Genomic DNA, 17,499 nt, shown 5'->3' on the forward strand with positions numbered 1-17,499 from the left:
AACTCCATATTCTGCAAGGAGACCTTTTCTAATCTCCCTATCTGCTTCCCTTTCCCCTCAGGATACTGTCTGTTTATGCAAAGATGTCTTGGAGTCAATTTAAACCAACCCACAGGAGCTGGTTTAAAATTATTTAAATTTTCGGTGTGAGCATTTACACTTCTGAAATCTCCAAAGGCCTCAAATCCAATTTTGATTCATTGTGTGGACTTAAGAAAGGGATAGAGAGAATATTGATAATAAAATAATAAAATGTTGACAATGCCTATTAAACTTAATTTGAACTTAATACTTTTTTTGAGAGTCAGTTGATAAACACCAGCACATTCCTGCCACTATGTAGCATGTACATACCTAGTTATTTACATGTTGTCCTTTCCATTAGAATTAAATTCCTTGAGGGATGAGACTTCCCCCCCCCTTTTTCTGTACCTGCAGCAATTAGCATGGTGACTGGCACATTGTACGTACAAAATAAATGTGTGATTACTGATTAATGGGGACAAGTGGAAGGAAATTAGTTCAGGATGTAAAGTGGTGTCTCATTGTTAAAAGAAATGAGGCAGCTAATTATTGATAGCACCCTCTTTTTAAAGCTGGCAAGTCTCAATATAAGTTTAAAACAGCCCATCCTCCTCTTACAGCCTTAAGAAACAAACAGAAAACCAAACTCTGACTTCTCCTTTTTGCTTCTACTGTAGCTGAGACTTTTCCCTTGATACCGGAAAGAGTGAGGTGGTGTGCAGTGAGCCAAGAAGAAGAGTTCAAGTGCCATCAATGGAGTTTGGTCAGTGGTTTAGCCATTGAATATGTGGTGGCAGAAACCACAGAAGAGTGCATCACCAAGATTATGGTACAGAGCCACCATATTGACATTGCTTCACCTTTCCTGGGTTCTGAAGTTTAGTGTTTCTGGATCTGAATCCTAGTTGACAGGATGGTACAAGAAAGAGTGACATATTTAGAATTGGAGGATCTGGCTTAGAATCCTAATTATGCCTCTTATAACCTGTGTGGACTTTAGCAAGTAAATTAATGTTTCTGGACCTCAGTTTCCTCATCAATAATCTGATAACTTTTAAGTTCTAATTCTATGGTCACATGAGTCTAAATTGGAATTAACTGAATATGTAGCTCCATGCTACCCAATTACTCTGGGCCCCTCTCCAGGTGTCTTGTGGGTCAGTCACTCCTCTCCAAAAAAATGGACCCAAACACCTACCTTTATGTTTACTTTTACCAGTCAGTCACCATACTCCTTAGTTCATAACAAAGAGGGTTGGGGGAGAGGAATACTTTTTTTGTAAAGTACCTTCCTTTTGCCAGGCACTTTACTATTTTACAGATATCTCATTTGATCTTCACAATCCTGCAAAGTAGGGCTATTTTGACTTCCATTTTACAGTTGAGGAAACTGAGGCAGTGAGAGCTTAAGTGACTTGGTCAGAATTATCCAGCTTTATCAGAGAGGTCTCTTATCAGAGACCTCAATTGAATTCAGTTCTTCCTGACTCTAGGCCCAGATCTCTAACCATTGTATCACCTGTCTCAAGGACATTTAATTAAATTGTAAAGTAATAGCAATGACAATATTCTTCCATAAACCTTGTCCTCACTTTCTCACAAATTAAATGACACTCACTATGGAGTGGACCTGTATAGGAATGTCTTATAAATGTATGTGTGTATGTGCATGTATAAAGTAGTATACTGACAGGAGTTATTGTTATTATTGTTTTTCTACATCTCTGTTCCTTATGACTGATCCTCTGAATAGAGTCTGGTAGAAAACCTAGCCCTGGACCTTCATTTGCTTCAAGGAAGATGGTACAGGAAACAATTCAGTTGCTTTGCTAATGATCAAATGATATAATATTTGTAAAGTGCTTCATACAGTGCCTAGCACATGATAAGGACTTAATAATGCTTATTCTATCCATTCATCCCTCTAATTGTTTGCTTTGCTACTGTAGAAAGGGGAAGCTGATGCCATGAGCTTGGATGGAGGATTTATCTATATTGCTGGCAAATGTGGTCTGGAGGTTGTTCTAGCAGAGAATTACAGTAAGTTTCCTTATGAACTGTGACTTCATCTGGTTCATGAAAAAATGATATTTCACACAGATTTTATTGGGCTGCTTAAGTAGATTTGAAATTCAGGGATAATAGAACTGTCAATAATCATAAGAAATTTAAGTAATTTGAAGCTCAGAGATCTTAGATTTATCATTTATTTTAAATTTGTTTCATGATATCAAGGATTAAATTTCATTTCTTCTCTCTGTCCCTGTCTATTCTCTAGGGGAGGCAGGGTCTAACAAGCAATAAAAGACCACAGGGAAGAAAACAGGTAGAAAAAGAAAAAAAAGAACCTGGGTTATTCACAAGTTGTGGAATCAGATAACTAAATGAGCATTAGTTGAATTCAATCAGCTTCTTTTTTTTAAATTCACTTTCTGCCAAACTTTAGAAAATAAAGGAGTATGACATTAAGCTATTATTATTAAAGATGCCTGATACTCAATTTAGTAAATACTAATGAAAGATCTCCTTTATCCTTGTACTTCCAGAGACTAAGGATTCCAATTATGGACGAGGGCCTCTATGCCCATCTAAGCCAATTGAAGGTAGGTCTATATTGGTAACTCAGACAGTGGAAGGAAATTTCTATTCCTTGAGGGGAGAAAAAAGCTGTAAAGGAATATAATTTGATGAATCTATAGAAATATGAATTCAGTTATGAATATATTCAAGGATCATTGGGTGACTGCTTCTGTGGCTATCAGTCTCAGATATAGCACAGGTCAGGAACCTTGCATTATTAGTCTAGGATCAGATTAAATTCAAGAACACAAGTACAGTCTTTTAGTAACTGAATATTGATCATGATGAGACCAATTAACCCAGTTAAAATAACAATATCTAACACTAAGACATATAAATTATTCCAAGCATGGGAAAGGGAAACTCCTTGAGAGTAGAAGCTGTTTTCATTTTAGTTTGTAGATCCTCCTGCCTAGCACAGTGCCTCAATAGTCTACATGCACATTATTAATCATTTTTCAGTCATGTCCAACTTTTTATGACCCCTCTTAGGATTTTCCTAAAGTGGTTTACCATTTCCTTTTCCAGCTCATTTTACAGATGAGGAAACTGAGGCCAACAGCGTTAAGTGATCTATCCAAGGTCATACAGCTGGTAGGTATCTAAGGCCAGATTTGAATTCAGGAAGATGAGTCTTCTTGACTCCAACTCCAACATTCTACATCATCTAGCCACCTTATTAGCACCTAGCAGGTGCTTTAAAATGTATGTTGAAGAAGTTTAGTGAATACAGAGACAGTTTTAGAGTAAGGACAACTGGGTAGTAGACACAGAGAGGATGTCTCAGTGTCCAGGAAACAATCTAAGACTCTTAAGCCACAAAACTGCAGATCTCTATTAGTAGAGGGAATTTCCTCATTGGAAAGTTCCCTACAAAGATGACATCAAAGATCAGAACCAGAAATATCTAAATAAATATTTGTTGAATGGAATGCATATTGAAGAACAGGGTACAAATTTCCCTGTGCTTATACTGTTACTAATAATAATAATGCCTGAAAGTGATGTAAAACTTTACAGTTTAAAAGTCCTTTTAGGTGCAACCCATGTTTTTTAAACTGCTTTTTAACTCTTTAAATTTCTCTGAAACACCTACTGCTGTTCTTTGGAGGGAGGAGAGAAGACTGTTCTTCCCTCTAGTATCTTATGATACTTGTTTATTACAGCATTAAGTATTTGTAGGGATCTTCAAGAAGCCCAGGATCTCAGACTTAAGATCTCAAAATCATTTTTAGATCTAATCTTCTTTCATGAAGGACATAGAGGCACAAAAAGCTTTCATGATTCTCCTGAGGTCTTACAGCGAATTAGTGGCAGAATCAGAATGATGTCTTGCTGGTTCCATCAGTGATCAATAAATCAATTTTTAAAGTACTTATTAATCATCTATCATGTTCCAGGATCTAGAACTACAAAGACAAAAACGAAACTGTCCTTGCCTTCAAGGGGTTTACATTTTACTGGGGGAGAAAAAATGTATGTAAATGAATAAATTAAAAATATGAGTCAGATTAGTGTTTTCACTAATATAGGGAACTTCCACAGGAGGAAAGTCCCCCCCCATCAATGTCAGTTGGCACATTCTATGCAATGTACAGTCAGGTTACATAATTTTCCCAGGGTAATATAGTTAAGATGTGTCAAAGGTGTCTTCCTGGTTTTTCAGCCAGCTCTCTACTTACCAAAATTGTTGCTAATAGAAAATAGATACAAAAATAAATACAAGAAAGCAACATAAACTATGAGGTGGGTGATACAAGTATCATCTCATGTAAAAGGTTATGCTTGAACTGATGTTTGAAAGAAACTGCTAGAAGCAAAGCCCAAGCACCCACAGGCAGAAACACAGGAGGCAAAATGTCATATGTAAAGAATGGTAAGAAAGTCATTTTGATTGGGCTTTTGGAAGGGTAGATTGGAATCAAGTTATGGAGGGTCTCAAAGTCAAACCAATTAATCAACAGTTATTAAGTATTTCCTAGAGTAGGCTTGGTGGTACAATGGGTAGAGTGTTGACTCTGGAGCCAGGAAGACTTGAGTTCAAATTTGACCCCAGTCACTTACCAACTACATGACCCTGGGCAAGTCACTTAACGTACATTTGCCTCAATTTCCTCACTTGTAAAATAAGGATGGTATTAACATCAATTTTCCAGGGTTGTTGTAAAAATTAAATGTGATACTAATTGTAGGGCACTTGACCCAATGCCTGGCCCATAGTGGGTTCTTTATGAATGTAAAGCTATATAATATGTGACCTTAATATTAAAGATTATATTATTTAAAAAATTTAGAAAAGAAGTAGATCATATGCCTCTCATAGTTGGAGGTAAGGGATTTACTCACAACCAAGCAAGAGATAGAAGCAATTGCAAGACTTGAAACTGAAAAGAAAACTCAGAAAGCACCTATTATATTGCCAACAGTGAATTAAATACTGTAGATACAAAGAAAGGAAAAATACAATTACTGTTCTCAAGGACTTCGTAGTCTAAGGGTGGGGAAGGGGAGACAACATGTAAACAATTATGTACAAATAAGCTACACAGAGGATAAAGCAAAAATAATCAACAGAAGGAAGGCACAAGAATTAAAGGGGACCAAGAAAGGCATACTGGAGAAGGTGGAATTTTAGCTAGCATTCAAATGAAGAAAAAGCAGAGAAAAGGAGAAGAGCATTTCAGGGATGGGGCACAGTCAGTGAAAATGATGTCAAGAAATGGAACATCTTGTGTGGGTACTGAAGCCACTGGATCTTGGAGTATGTTGGAGAGAGGAATAAGACTGGAAAGGAATGGGAGGAAGGGGCAGGTTTTGAAAGGATTTGAACATCACACAGATTTTTATATTTGATCCTGAAAATAATAACATGAATAGGGGGATGAGTAGGGTAGTTTGTAGTTCAACTCAGAGGTATAGGAAGCCATTGAAGTTTACTGAGTAGTGATATGAGAAGACCTATGTTTCAGGAAAATTACTTTGGCAACTGTATGGAAAATGGATTGGGGCAGTTAGTTTGTTCAGTGGATACAGAATTGGTCCTAAAGTCAGAAAGACCCAGGATCAAATCTGACCTCAGACACTTACTAGATGTGTGACCCTGGGCAAGTCACATAACAAAAAAAATGTATCAAAGAAGGGTAGAGACTTGAATGAGAGGCTGTTGGTAATATTCCAAGGAAGAAAGAGGCAAATGATACATTTGAGCTGGAAGGGATCTTTTGAGATCATAAATCTCAATTTCTTCATTTTAGCAATTCTATAGAAACTCCAAATAACTCCAAAACTATTTGAAAATTGTTAGATTCTCTAGTACAGGGGTGGGGAACCTTTCTTCTGACAAGGGCCAAAGCTTAAAAATTAGTCTGCCATATTTAGTAAAACATTGAATTAATTCACCCCTAAAAAGCTCCAGGTTTATTGATTTCAAGTCCCATTTGTGGTTGCCTTGGAAGTGCTAGACCACATGATTTTGAAGGCCCTACACAGCCCTGGAACTAGATGTTCAGTCCCTGCTCTAGTGATATAGATGCCCAAAGTGAGCTCCACATGATGTGTGAGCTCAGCTGTGGTTTAATTGTTAACAGGAGAAACCTATGAATCCTTTAAACATGTAATAACTTGAGAAGAAAAATAGATAACATTTGTTCTATAAATAAAGACCATAAAAAGATTTGAAAGCCTAAAATGGCTGGCAATATAATGTAGGAGCTTTTTTAAAAGTCTGCCTATTTATTATCTGAGCAAGAATCATCTACAACTTACTCAACAAGTAGTCATTCATTTCTTGCTGGAATATTTCTGGGGTTCGGGTGAGGGAACAGCTACCTCCAAGGCTGCCTGTTCCAACTTCTATAAGGAAATGTTCCCTTACACTTAGGCTAAGAACTGTGTGATCTTGAATTCTGTGATCCTCAGTTTCTTCATCTGACAAAGGAGAAAATAAGACTATAAAGGGAGGGAAGAGATGGGAGAGTTGGGGGAAATTTTTTTCCCTTCCCCCAAGGGTAAAGAGAAGTCTTGTGTGGGCAGAAGCCATTTACACTGGGTGAAATGCCTAAATCAAGGACTCTGCCTGCCCTTGTATTAATATTTGCTTTTCTATATGTCTTGAAGGCTATTATGCTGTGGCAGTTGTTAGAAAATCAGATGCTGACCTCAAATGGGGCTCGCTTCAAGGTAAAAAGGCCTGCCACACAGCAATTAACAGAGCCGCTGGCTGGACCATTCCCATGGGCCTGATACACAATCAAACCAACTCCTGTGATATTGGTAAGAGTTGTCTGAGAGAAATAAGAATATAGCATTCCAAGGGTCTGCATCATTATGGGCTAGAGAATACAAACCTCAGTGAAATCATATTGCTACGTATATATACACACAAAACTTTTATGCAAATGAAAAAAGGTTAAAATAAACAAAGAGCCTCCCTCTGAAGAGGGGCAAAAAAACAAAGAACCTAGGTGATGTTAGAGTTTGCAAACTACATTTCTATAAATATAGAATACTTAAATCGTTTTTTTAAATCACCTAGAGATAGTAATTTCTTTTCCCTAAATTGAGCATTTTAAGTGCCCAGAGATTTTGTGAAGATTCTTTTTGTTTAAATTTTTATTGTGTATTTATTTTTATATTATTACAATAACCTTGATGTGAAAGTAAATATAACCCCCCCCCCCAAAGAGAAACCTCAAGAGAAATGAAGTGAGAGGGAAAAAAAGTGTGCTTCAATCTGTGTTCAGATTCCATTGGCTCAGTCTCTGGGATGAGTTGCCTTCTTTATCATAAGTCTATCAGAGAAGTTGCTTTAATATCTTTTCCCACAGTTGCTATTAGTATTTCCCTCCATTCTATTCCTCCTCACTCCCCTTAATTCTATTCTCTCTCTGTCCTTTCAATCCAGTTCCTCCTCAAAAGTATGTTGTATCTGACTACCCTCTCCCATGATCTTCCCTCTCTTCAATTACCTACCCCCTCTCCCCTCCCCCATCCTCCATATCCCATCCCTTCCTCTCATTTTTCTTAGGGTCAGATATTATTTCCATACCCTACTGAGTGTGTATGTTATTTCTTTACTGAGCCATTTCTGATGAGAATGAAAGCTCACTCATTCCCCCTCACTTCCCCCTCCCTCCAGTCCACTGCAAAAGCCTTTTCTTGAGTTTTATGTGAACTATCTTAGCTCATTCTACCTCCCCTTTCCTTTTTTTTCCCAGTGCTTTCCTTTATCACCCATTGACTCCATCTTTATGCTATATTATACCGTTATATTCAACTCCCTACTATGTCTTGTCTATGTATGCTCCTTCTAACTGCTCTTATGAGAAAGTTCATATGTGTTATCAGTATTTTCCTCCCATGCAGGAATACACACAATTCAATATCATTAAGTTCCTCATAATTAATTCGTCCCTTCCACCCTCTTTATGCTTGACCTGAGTCATACTTAAAGATCAAACTTTTTGTTCAGCTCTGGTTGTTTCAACAGGAAAGTTTGAATGTTCCCTGTTTCACTGGAAGTCCATCTTTTAAGGGGCAGCTAGGTGGCATAGTGGATAGAGCATTGGCCCTGGAGTCAGTAGGACCTGAGTTCAAATCTGACCTCAGAGAAGTAATAATTAACCTAGCTGTGTGACCCTGGGCAAGTCACTTAACCTCATTGCCTTTCAATTCTTTTTTTTTTTAGGTTTCTGCAATGGGGTTAAGTGGCTTGCCCAAGGCCACACAGCACCTCATTGCCTTTCAAAAATAAAAAGCCCATCTTTTCCCCTGAAAGAGGATGTTCAGTTTTGCTGGGAAGTTGATTCTTGATTGTAAACCAAGCTCTGCATCTAGGATCTCAGGGCAATTTTGCAATAATTTTATTTCTTGAAAAAAATGAAGCCTAGGCTCTTTTCCCAGTCATGACTTTCAAGTTGCCCAATAATTTTAAATTATTTCTTCTGGATCTGTTTTCCAGGTCAGTTGTTTTTCCAATGAGATATTTAACATTTTCTTCTAATTTTTTGTTGTTTTCTTCAGAAAGCTTTTTTATCTCCTTTTCCAACTGACCAATTCAACTTTTTAAGGCATTTTTCTCCTCATTTGCCTTTTGGATTGTTTTTCCATTTGCCCTAAACTGGTTTAAACATGTTCTTTTCTTCAGTATTTTTTGGTACCTCCTTCACCAAACTTTTGACTTGGTTTTCATGATTTATCTGCACCACTCTCATTTCTCTTCCCAATTTTTCCTCTATCTCCATTACTTGCTTTTCATAGTCTTTTCTGAACTTGTCCATAGCCTGAACCCATTTCCTATTTCTCTTGGAGGCTTTAGATATAGAAGCTTTGACTTTATAATCTTCTATGTGTATTTTGATTCTTCATGGGACTAAAGTAATTTTCTATGGTCAGGTTCTTCTTTTTCTGTTGTTTGCTTATTTCCTCAGTCGATGACTGGTTTACCATACTTCTAAAGCTTTGGAGGGTTTTGGGGGTACCCCACAGGGACCCTAATTCCTCCAAAGGCTTATTAGTGGCTCTGACTGCTCTCCTGGCCTGTGCTCTGGCCTGTGGATGACCACAAACTCTCCCCTCTGCCCTGGAGCTATAAGGAGGGTCCCTAATCCTCTATGATAGTAGGGGCCCCAGACTGTGACCTGGATCTAAGTGTGGGCAAACAATAGAGTCCTACCCCAGGGATAGCAAAGAGACCTCTGCAGCCTCTCTCTACCCCCTTACCATCTGTGGGCTCAGCAGGTTTCCTCCACAGATTCCTGCAGCAGGGCAACTCTGAGGCCAGTGCTGGCCCGGGCTCTGCACTCACTCTGATGCAGCAGAGTTCTCTCATTACCCCTTCAAGCCATCCCCTCTGCGATCTTTGAGCCAAGAAGCCTAGAAACATCCCCCTCTGACATAGACTCAGGTGGCCTCAGGGACCCAGATGCCCTGCGGGTTCTTCCTAGAAGGTTAGAGCTGGTTTGCAACTTGGCTGCACTGCAGCTCTTTCTAACCACTGGTCCCAGTGAAACAGACTTTTCCCAAGGATCTTATAAATTGTCTTGGACTGGGAAATTGTATCACTCAGTCTTTCTGTGGGTCCTGCCCCCCTAAATTTTGGCTAGAGTCATAATTTGATGACTTTTGGAATTTTTGGGGGGGGGGCAAGTTTCTTGGAATTCCTGCCCTCACACTGCCATCTTAGCTCCACTGGTTTCTTCATAAACCCCAAATTTATTTCTGATTCTGATGTTGTGATCATATCCCCCTACTTAATTTAAGCAATTGTGCAAATTAAAACAGAAGTTTGTATCATGGTAGGAAAAATAGGGGATGATTAGGGAAGTCCCAGATCAAATTGAAGAGTTCTTCATTTAACCTGATGAGACTGACCTTTGGTGATATCAGAGGGGCATCCTCACATGGAACATAGGTATGCTCAAAAGTATTTTGTGGAGAGAATGTATGTAACACAAGATTATTAATTGACTGGATTAAACTTCCTTTTTGAGTGGGGAAACCTATTTTTTTTCTTTTATTTCTTTTAATTTTCTCTTTTTTTTTCTTTCCCTGTTTTTTGAGCTGGGTCAGGCTTTGCAATCACAAGGCTGGCCTGAGATTTAAGAATTATACCACGTCTCTTCATTCCTCAACAAAGACACTGCATACCTCTATTCTAAAGGTTTTTAATCTTTTATTTCTGTCAAACAATCCTTTGTCAGTTTGGTGAAACTTATAGGGAACCTTTTTCAGAATAATATTTTTTGGTAAGGCAATGGGGTTAAGTGACTTGCCTAAGGTCACACAGCTAGGTGATTATTAAATGTCTGAGGTCAGATTTGAACTCGGGTCCTCCTGACTCCAGGGCTGGTGTTCAATTCACTGTGCCACCTGGCTGCCCCAGAATAATATTTTTAATGCATCAAATAAAAACATATAATTACAAAGGAAACCAAAGTTTAGTAAAAATAAGTTCCCATCCAAGTTCATAAAACCTCAAAAGATCCATGGTTTCCAGGTTAAGGACTCCTGATCTAGAAAGTCAAATTCTTTAGGAACCCTTAAATTGGGGAAGTCTTAAAATTGAATTTACCAAAGAAGCTCCCAAAGTTAGTGCTATGTAAGAAATCTTTTCTTTCACTAGAAAATTAGATTCCAGGACACTTCCAGCCAAAGTGTTGGAGAGAAGCCAAGCACTGTCTTAAGTTCTCCTGGCTTTCCCTCAGAACTAACATGAAGGCTCTTAACAGAATTTGGATCCACAGACCCAGAGAAGAACCTAGGAAAAGAACATCTGCCAACAAGGTCTGTCTCAGGAGAGCATAGATGAGATGGGGTCAGAGAGCAGAGAGCCAGTGCAACAACATGAGGCCTAGGGACCAATCCGAGGACAGCAACAGAAGCATTTGCTGTGTGTACTGTGGCAGGGAGAGCTCCAGTGACGAAGTGTGTACTGTGTGGGGCAGGAGGGCTCCAGTCTGGCATCCAGACATCGATCTGATCAATTCAACTGGTCTGGAAGACCAGGATTGCAAACCCCCATGTTTTCAGGAAAGTCCCCATGTTTCTAGTTGAGTCCCTCCCCCTAATCCTGTGAGAGAAAGTGACTCTTCCTAGAACAAACGGAGTAATAGCACCTCACCTCCCCCAGATTCAGGTGTGGGTGGCAGATTCCCACCCCCCGCCACTACTGATTGAGGATTAAGTAGATTAACTATTTAGCCTGAGGGTCCAACTCACATTGTTTGAGGATAACCCAGATTCTGCTGAACACCTACCCAACCTCCAGGCCTAGGGAGTGGACCACTAATCAAGGTCACAGATACTCCAGAGAAAGCATCTAGCATCCTCTACTGGCTGTCCCTCTTGGTGTTACTAAGCCCAGTGAGCAAAGCCTCTAGGGATCTCACCACCAAAGGTTTATGAAACAGTCCTTCCCCCAAAATAAGATCCTAGGAAAATGAAGAAAGGCCAGCAGGAAACGGAATCCATTGAATGTTACCTTGAAGACAAGGATCCTAACTTAGAGAGAACTAGAGCTTCAGAGGAGAGTATGAATTGGTCTCTAGCCCAAAAAGACTTCTTAGAAAAGATCAGGTGTTTAAAAATCATTTGGAAAAATTGGGAAAAGAAATACAAGAGAAACTTTGGAAGAGAAAAATATCATCTTGCAACAAGAAAACAAAAATACAACTGGACAAGTACAAAAAGAAAATAATTCTCTTCAAATCACAGTTGGGCAAATGGAAAACTCCTTCAAAAATAGAACTGACCAAATGGAAAAGGAGTTGCAAAAGTCAAATGAAGAAAATTCTTTTCTAAAAAAAATTGAAAGCTGTGGAAACTAATGATTTCATGAGACAACAAGAATCTGTTAAAACCAAAAAATAGGGGTGGCTAGATGGCGCAGTGAATAGAGCACTGGCCTTGGTGCCAGGAGTACTTGGGTTCAAATACGACCTCAGACCTCAATAATTATCTAGCCGTGTGGCCTTGGGCAAGCCACTTAAACCCATTGCCTTGAAAAATCTAAAAACAAAAAAAAAACAAAAAACAAAAATATAGAAAAACTAGAAGAAAATGTAAAATACCTCACTGGCAAAACAACTGACCTAGAGAATAGATCCAGAAGAGACAATTAAAGAATCAATGGGCTTCTTAAAAACATTGAGGAGAACAAAAAATGTAGAGTCCATACTTTCAGGATATAGTGAAGGAGAATTGTCCTGATCTTATGGAAACAGAGGGGAAAATTAGTTATTGAAAGACTACACTGGAGAGGGACCCAGTGAGGTAGTTCTCCTACTCAAGGTAACCTGGAAAAGAGAAGAAAGGCTCTGCTCCCCAGGATTGGGGGGGCAGCTCACCAGAGGGGTGGCCCACCAGAGCGAAAGAACTTCAGTCTCCTGGAGGCAGCCCCAGGGCACTGGGAGCCATGGCTCACAGCAGTGGGGGAGTTTCCTGAGCTATGCCCTGGGGAGCACTGGGTACAAATTGGGTGAACAGCGGGGGAACCTCTGCCAGAGCGAGTACATGAAGCCCAGCCCTCAGGGCACACAGCTAGCAGTTTGGCCAGCACCAGCTCAGCCCCACAGTCTAGTTCCAGGAAACAGAAGCAGGCAGAGCGGGTAAGCAGGAGCCCCCAGGGCATGAGCCCATTGAACCTAGGGAGGGGAATGAAGAGAGAGACTGCAGAGCTCTTTCCTCTGTCCCTGGAACACGACTCTGGGGCTCTGAACACATTCAGATCCTGATCACAGTCCAGCCCCACCCCCAGTAGAACAGCAGGGGCCCCCTCCACCTCAGCCCCGTGGCAGAGGGGGGCGTATATGGTCATTCACAGACCAGGAGAGAAGACAGAGCCTCACACACTGAGACCCTTGTGGGAGTGTCCCAAAAGCTCAGGAAGTACCCCCAAAACAGGCTCAGGCTGAGAAAATGAGCAAGCAGAGAAACAAGAGGAAGACCATTGAGAAATATTTTGCATATGACCCCAAGAAGGATCAAAATACTCAGTCTGAAGATGAGGAAGCACAGGCTCCTGAATCTAAAGACTCCAAGAAAAACAGAAATTGGGCTCAGGCTATGACAGAGCTCAAAAAAGACTTTGAAAATCAAATGAGGGAGTTAGAAGAAAAACTGGGAAAAAGAAATGAGAGAGATGCAGGAAAAACATGAAAATGAAGTCAGCAGCCTAGTCAAGGAAATCCAAAAAAATGCTGAAGAAAATAGCATGCTAAAAACCAGCTTAGGTCAAATGGATAAAACAGTTCAAAAAGTTATTGAGAAGAATGCTTTAAAAAGTAAAATTGGGGGTGGCTAGGTGGCGTAGTGGATAAAGCACTGGCCCTGGAGTCAGGAGTACCTGGGTTCAAATCTGATCTCAGACACTTAATAATTACCTAGCCATGTGGCCTTGGGTAAGCCACTTAACCCCATTTGCCTTGCAAAAACCTAAAAAAAAAAAGTAAAATTGGCCAGATGGAAAAAGAGATAAGAAAATTCTCTGAGGAGAATAAATCCTTCAAAGAATAGAACTCAGGGAGATTGATGAATTTACTAGAGATCAGGACGCAATACTTCAAAGCCAAAAAAATGAAAAATTAGGAAAAAATGTTAAACATCTCATTGAAAAAACAACTGATATGGAAAATGGACTTAAGAAAGATAATTTAAAAATAATTGGAATACCTGAAAGTCATGATCAGGAAAAGAACTTTGACATCATTTTCAAAGAATTACTACAGGAAAATTGCCCTGATATTCTAGAAGCAGAGGGCAAAATAGAAAAGGAGAGAATCCACCGATCCCCCAGAGAAAGAGATCCCAAAAAACCAACCCCCAGGAATATTATAGCCAAGTTCCAGAACTCCCAAGTCAAAGAGAAAATATTACAAGCAGCCAGAAGGACACAGTTCAAATATCATGGAGCTGCAGTCAGGATCACACAGGACTTAGCAGCAGCTACATTGGAAGCTCGTAGGGCTTGGAGCCGGAAGGCAAAAGAGCTTAGAATGCAGCCAAGAATGAACTACCCAGCAAGGCTGAATGTCCTCTTCCAGGGAAAAAGATGGACTTTCAAGGAACCAGGGGAATTTCAAAGGTTCCTGTTGGAATGGCCAGAACTGAACAGAAGGTTTGATCTTCAGATACAGGACTCAGGTGAAGCATGGAGACTGGAGGAGAAGGGGAAAATGTGAGGGACTTGATGATGAACTGCATGTATTCCTGCATAGAAAAATGACACTGATAATACTCATATGAACCTTCTCAGTTAATAGAGCAGGTAAAGGGAGCTTTTATAGTTGAAGCACAGGAGAAAGCTGAATTTGAAGATAAAATATGGTGTAAAAATGGAGTCAATAGAAAAAAGGGAAATGTAATAGGAGAAAGAAAAAGGAGAGGGAGAATAGGACAAGATATTTCATATAAGATTTTTCTTTATCGCAATGAGCTATTGCAATGATATGGAAGGGCAAAGGCAAGGGGAATGAGGGAATCTTCACTCTCATCAGAGGTGGCTAGGAGAGGAAATAGCATATCTACTCAATGGGGTATAGACATCTGGAGTAAGAAGGAGGGGTGGGGACAGGGGGAAGGGGGGTGATGTGAGTGATGGAGGAGAGGATGGACCATAGGGGGAAGAGTGGTCAGACATAACACATTTTCTTTTTTACTTCTTGCAAGGGGCTGGGATTGGAAGGTTTGTCTGGGACCATAGGGCCAGGTGTATGCTGGGCCTAAGGGGTGGTATGTGGGCTTGGGGCCTCTTGGCCCCAGGACGGGGGATCTGTCTGCTGCACCACTCAGCTACCCTACAGCAGAGTCACAGTGAAAGGAGAGAAAAAATGTAGTACATGGTAGTGGAGAAATACGAAAGGAGGGAGTTGCAATCAGCAATGGCAACAGTGGAAAAATATGGAAGTAACTTTTGTGATGGACTTATCATAAAGAATGTGATCCACCCATGACAGAGTTTTTGGTGTTGGAACAAAGACTCAAGCACATTTATTATTATTATTATTTGGGGGGGTGCAGGGCAAATGGGGCTGGGTGGCCTGCCTAGGGCTGCATAACAGGGTGATCGTTGGGTGTCTGAGGCCGGATTTGGACCCGGGTGCTCCTGGCTCAAGGGCCAATGCTCTGTCTGCCACCCAGCCACCCCTACTATTATTACTATTTTATTTTATTTTGGGTCTTTTTTTCTTTTTTATCTTTGGTTTTTGCAGGGCAGTGGGGTTGGGGTGGCTTGCATGTCACACAGCTGGGTGATTGTTGGGTGTACAGGGCCAGATATGGGCTCAGGTGCTCTTGGCTCCAGGGCTGGTGCTCTGTCCATTGCACAACCTGGCCATACCTACAATTATTACTATTATTTTCTTTATTTTAATTTTTTTCTTTCCCCTTTACTTTATCGCTCAAGCGAGTCTATATTTATGAGGGGGGTATTTCATTTACTCTTAAACAAGAATATTTTATTGATGAATGAAAAAACATTATTTGTACAAAATGAGAATAAATATTAAATAAAAAAATACATTAGTGGCAGCTAAGTGGCACAGTGGATAGGGCAATGGCCCTGGAGTCAGGAGTACCTGAGTTCAAATCCAGCCTCAGACATTTAACAAGTACCTAGCTTTGTGGCCTTGGGCAAGCCACTTAACCCCATTGCCTTGCAAAAACTTAAAAAAAATATCAATCCCCTCCTGAAAGGAATCTCAAAATAGAAACACCAAGGAATAGTGTGGCCAACCTCCAGAACTATCAGATAAAAAAGAAAATCCTGCAAGTAACCAGAAAGAAGCAATTTAAATATGAAAGAGTCACACTAAGGATTACACAGGACCTAGCTGCATCAACATTAAGGGATTGAAGGGCCTGGAATATGATATCCCAAAGACTAAGGGAGCTTGGAATGCAGTCAAGAATTCACTATCCCACAAAACTGAACTGTCTTTTCCAGGGGAAAAGATGGACATTTAATGAAATAGACTTCTAAACCTTTCTGATAAAAAGACCAGAGCTAAATAGAAAATTTGGACTCAAGAGATACAGAAAAAGGTAAAAAAACAGAAAAGAAAAAAAAACTGTTATCCAATCCCCTTGAGAATTGTAACTCTTATTAGAGAGAATATCTTTAGTCAGAAGCAATGGACACTCATGGCTTGTCCATGACTCTGACAGAATGATTTTAAAATAATATCTCTTTAAAAAGGGGAGGACAGTAAAGAGACAGGAGAATGGAGGAGACTGAATGGGGTAAATTACATCACATGAAGAGGTGCAAAGGACCCATTGCAATAGAAGGGAAGAAGGGAGAAATCTTACTGTCATAGATTTGGTTCAAAGAAATATTAACACACACACACACACAATCAGTTAAGTTTAGAAACTTATCTTACCTTTCAAGTACTAAGAGGGGAAAGTGGGAGGGAGAGGAAAAGAGGAACTGATGGAGGGATGAAAGGGCAAAGGGAAATGGGGAAAGAAAGGAGAAGGGGGTTGGATATAAAGGAACAAACACACAGAAGGAAGGGTTATTTAGAAGCAAAATACTGGGAAATAGGGATAAAGTGAAAAAGGTGGGAAATATAAACAGTGGGAAGATAGCACAGAAGGCAATAAAGAGTTAGTATTCATAACTTTGAATGTGAGTGGGATAAACTCTCACATAAAATGTAAGCAGATAGCAAAGTGGATTCAAAACCAGAATCTTACAATATGCTGCTTACAAGAAACTCATTTAAAACAGAAAGATATGTGCAGAGTAAAGGTAAAAGGTTGGGGCAGAATAAATTATGCTTCAGCTGAAGTGGAAAAGGCAGGGGTACCTATCCTTCTCTCAGATATAGCAGCTGCAAAAATAGATTTTATTAAAAAAAGATAAGGAAGAAAACTATATCCTCCTAAAAGGTACCATAGACAATGAAACAATTTCAATACTAAATATATATGTACCAAGCAGTATAGAATCCAGGAGGAGCTGAATGACTTTCAGGAAGACATAGACAGCAAAATTCTACTGATGGGAGACTTCAACCTCCCTCTCTCAAAATTAGATAAAGCTACCTGTTAAATAAAAAAGAAGGAAGTTAAGGAGGCAAATAGAATGTTAGAAAATCTAGACATGATAGACCTTTGGAGAAAATTGAATGGGATAAAAAGGAAAATACCTTTTTTCCTGCAGTACATGGCACTTACACAAAAATTGACCATATACTAGGGCATAAAAATCTCATAATCAAATGCAGAAAGGCAGAAATAGTGAATGCTTTCTTTTCAGACCATAATACAATAAAAATCATATGCAATAATGGGTCATGGAGAGATAAACTTAAAACTAATTGGACACTAATCTCATTTTAAAGAATTAGTGGATCAAACAAATTATAGATAGAATTAATGATTTCATCCTAG

The 17,499-nt window shown here is 39.6% G+C and overlaps 1 protein-coding gene across 2 annotated transcripts in view; it reads left to right on the plus strand.

The window, feature by feature from the left end:
• LOC141507282 (inhibitor of carbonic anhydrase-like) overlaps window positions 1-17,499 on the plus strand; it is a 113,549-nt gene that overhangs the window by 42,722 nt on the left and 53,328 nt on the right. For both annotated transcript variants that reach the window (XM_074214800.1, XM_074214799.1), the window contains exons 10-13: window positions 702-853; window positions 1,974-2,064; window positions 2,571-2,627; window positions 6,721-6,876. In XM_074214800.1, coding sequence (XP_074070901.1) covers window positions 702-853; window positions 1,974-2,064; window positions 2,571-2,627; window positions 6,721-6,876 — 456 coding nt within the window. The remainder of the gene's footprint in view (window positions 1-701; window positions 854-1,973; window positions 2,065-2,570; window positions 2,628-6,720; window positions 6,877-17,499) is intronic.

This window comes from Macrotis lagotis, chromosome 1 (assembly GCF_037893015.1).
Source record: "Macrotis lagotis isolate mMagLag1 chromosome 1, bilby.v1.9.chrom.fasta, whole genome shotgun sequence".
NCBI lineage: Eukaryota > Metazoa > Chordata > Mammalia > Peramelemorphia > Peramelidae > Macrotis > Macrotis lagotis.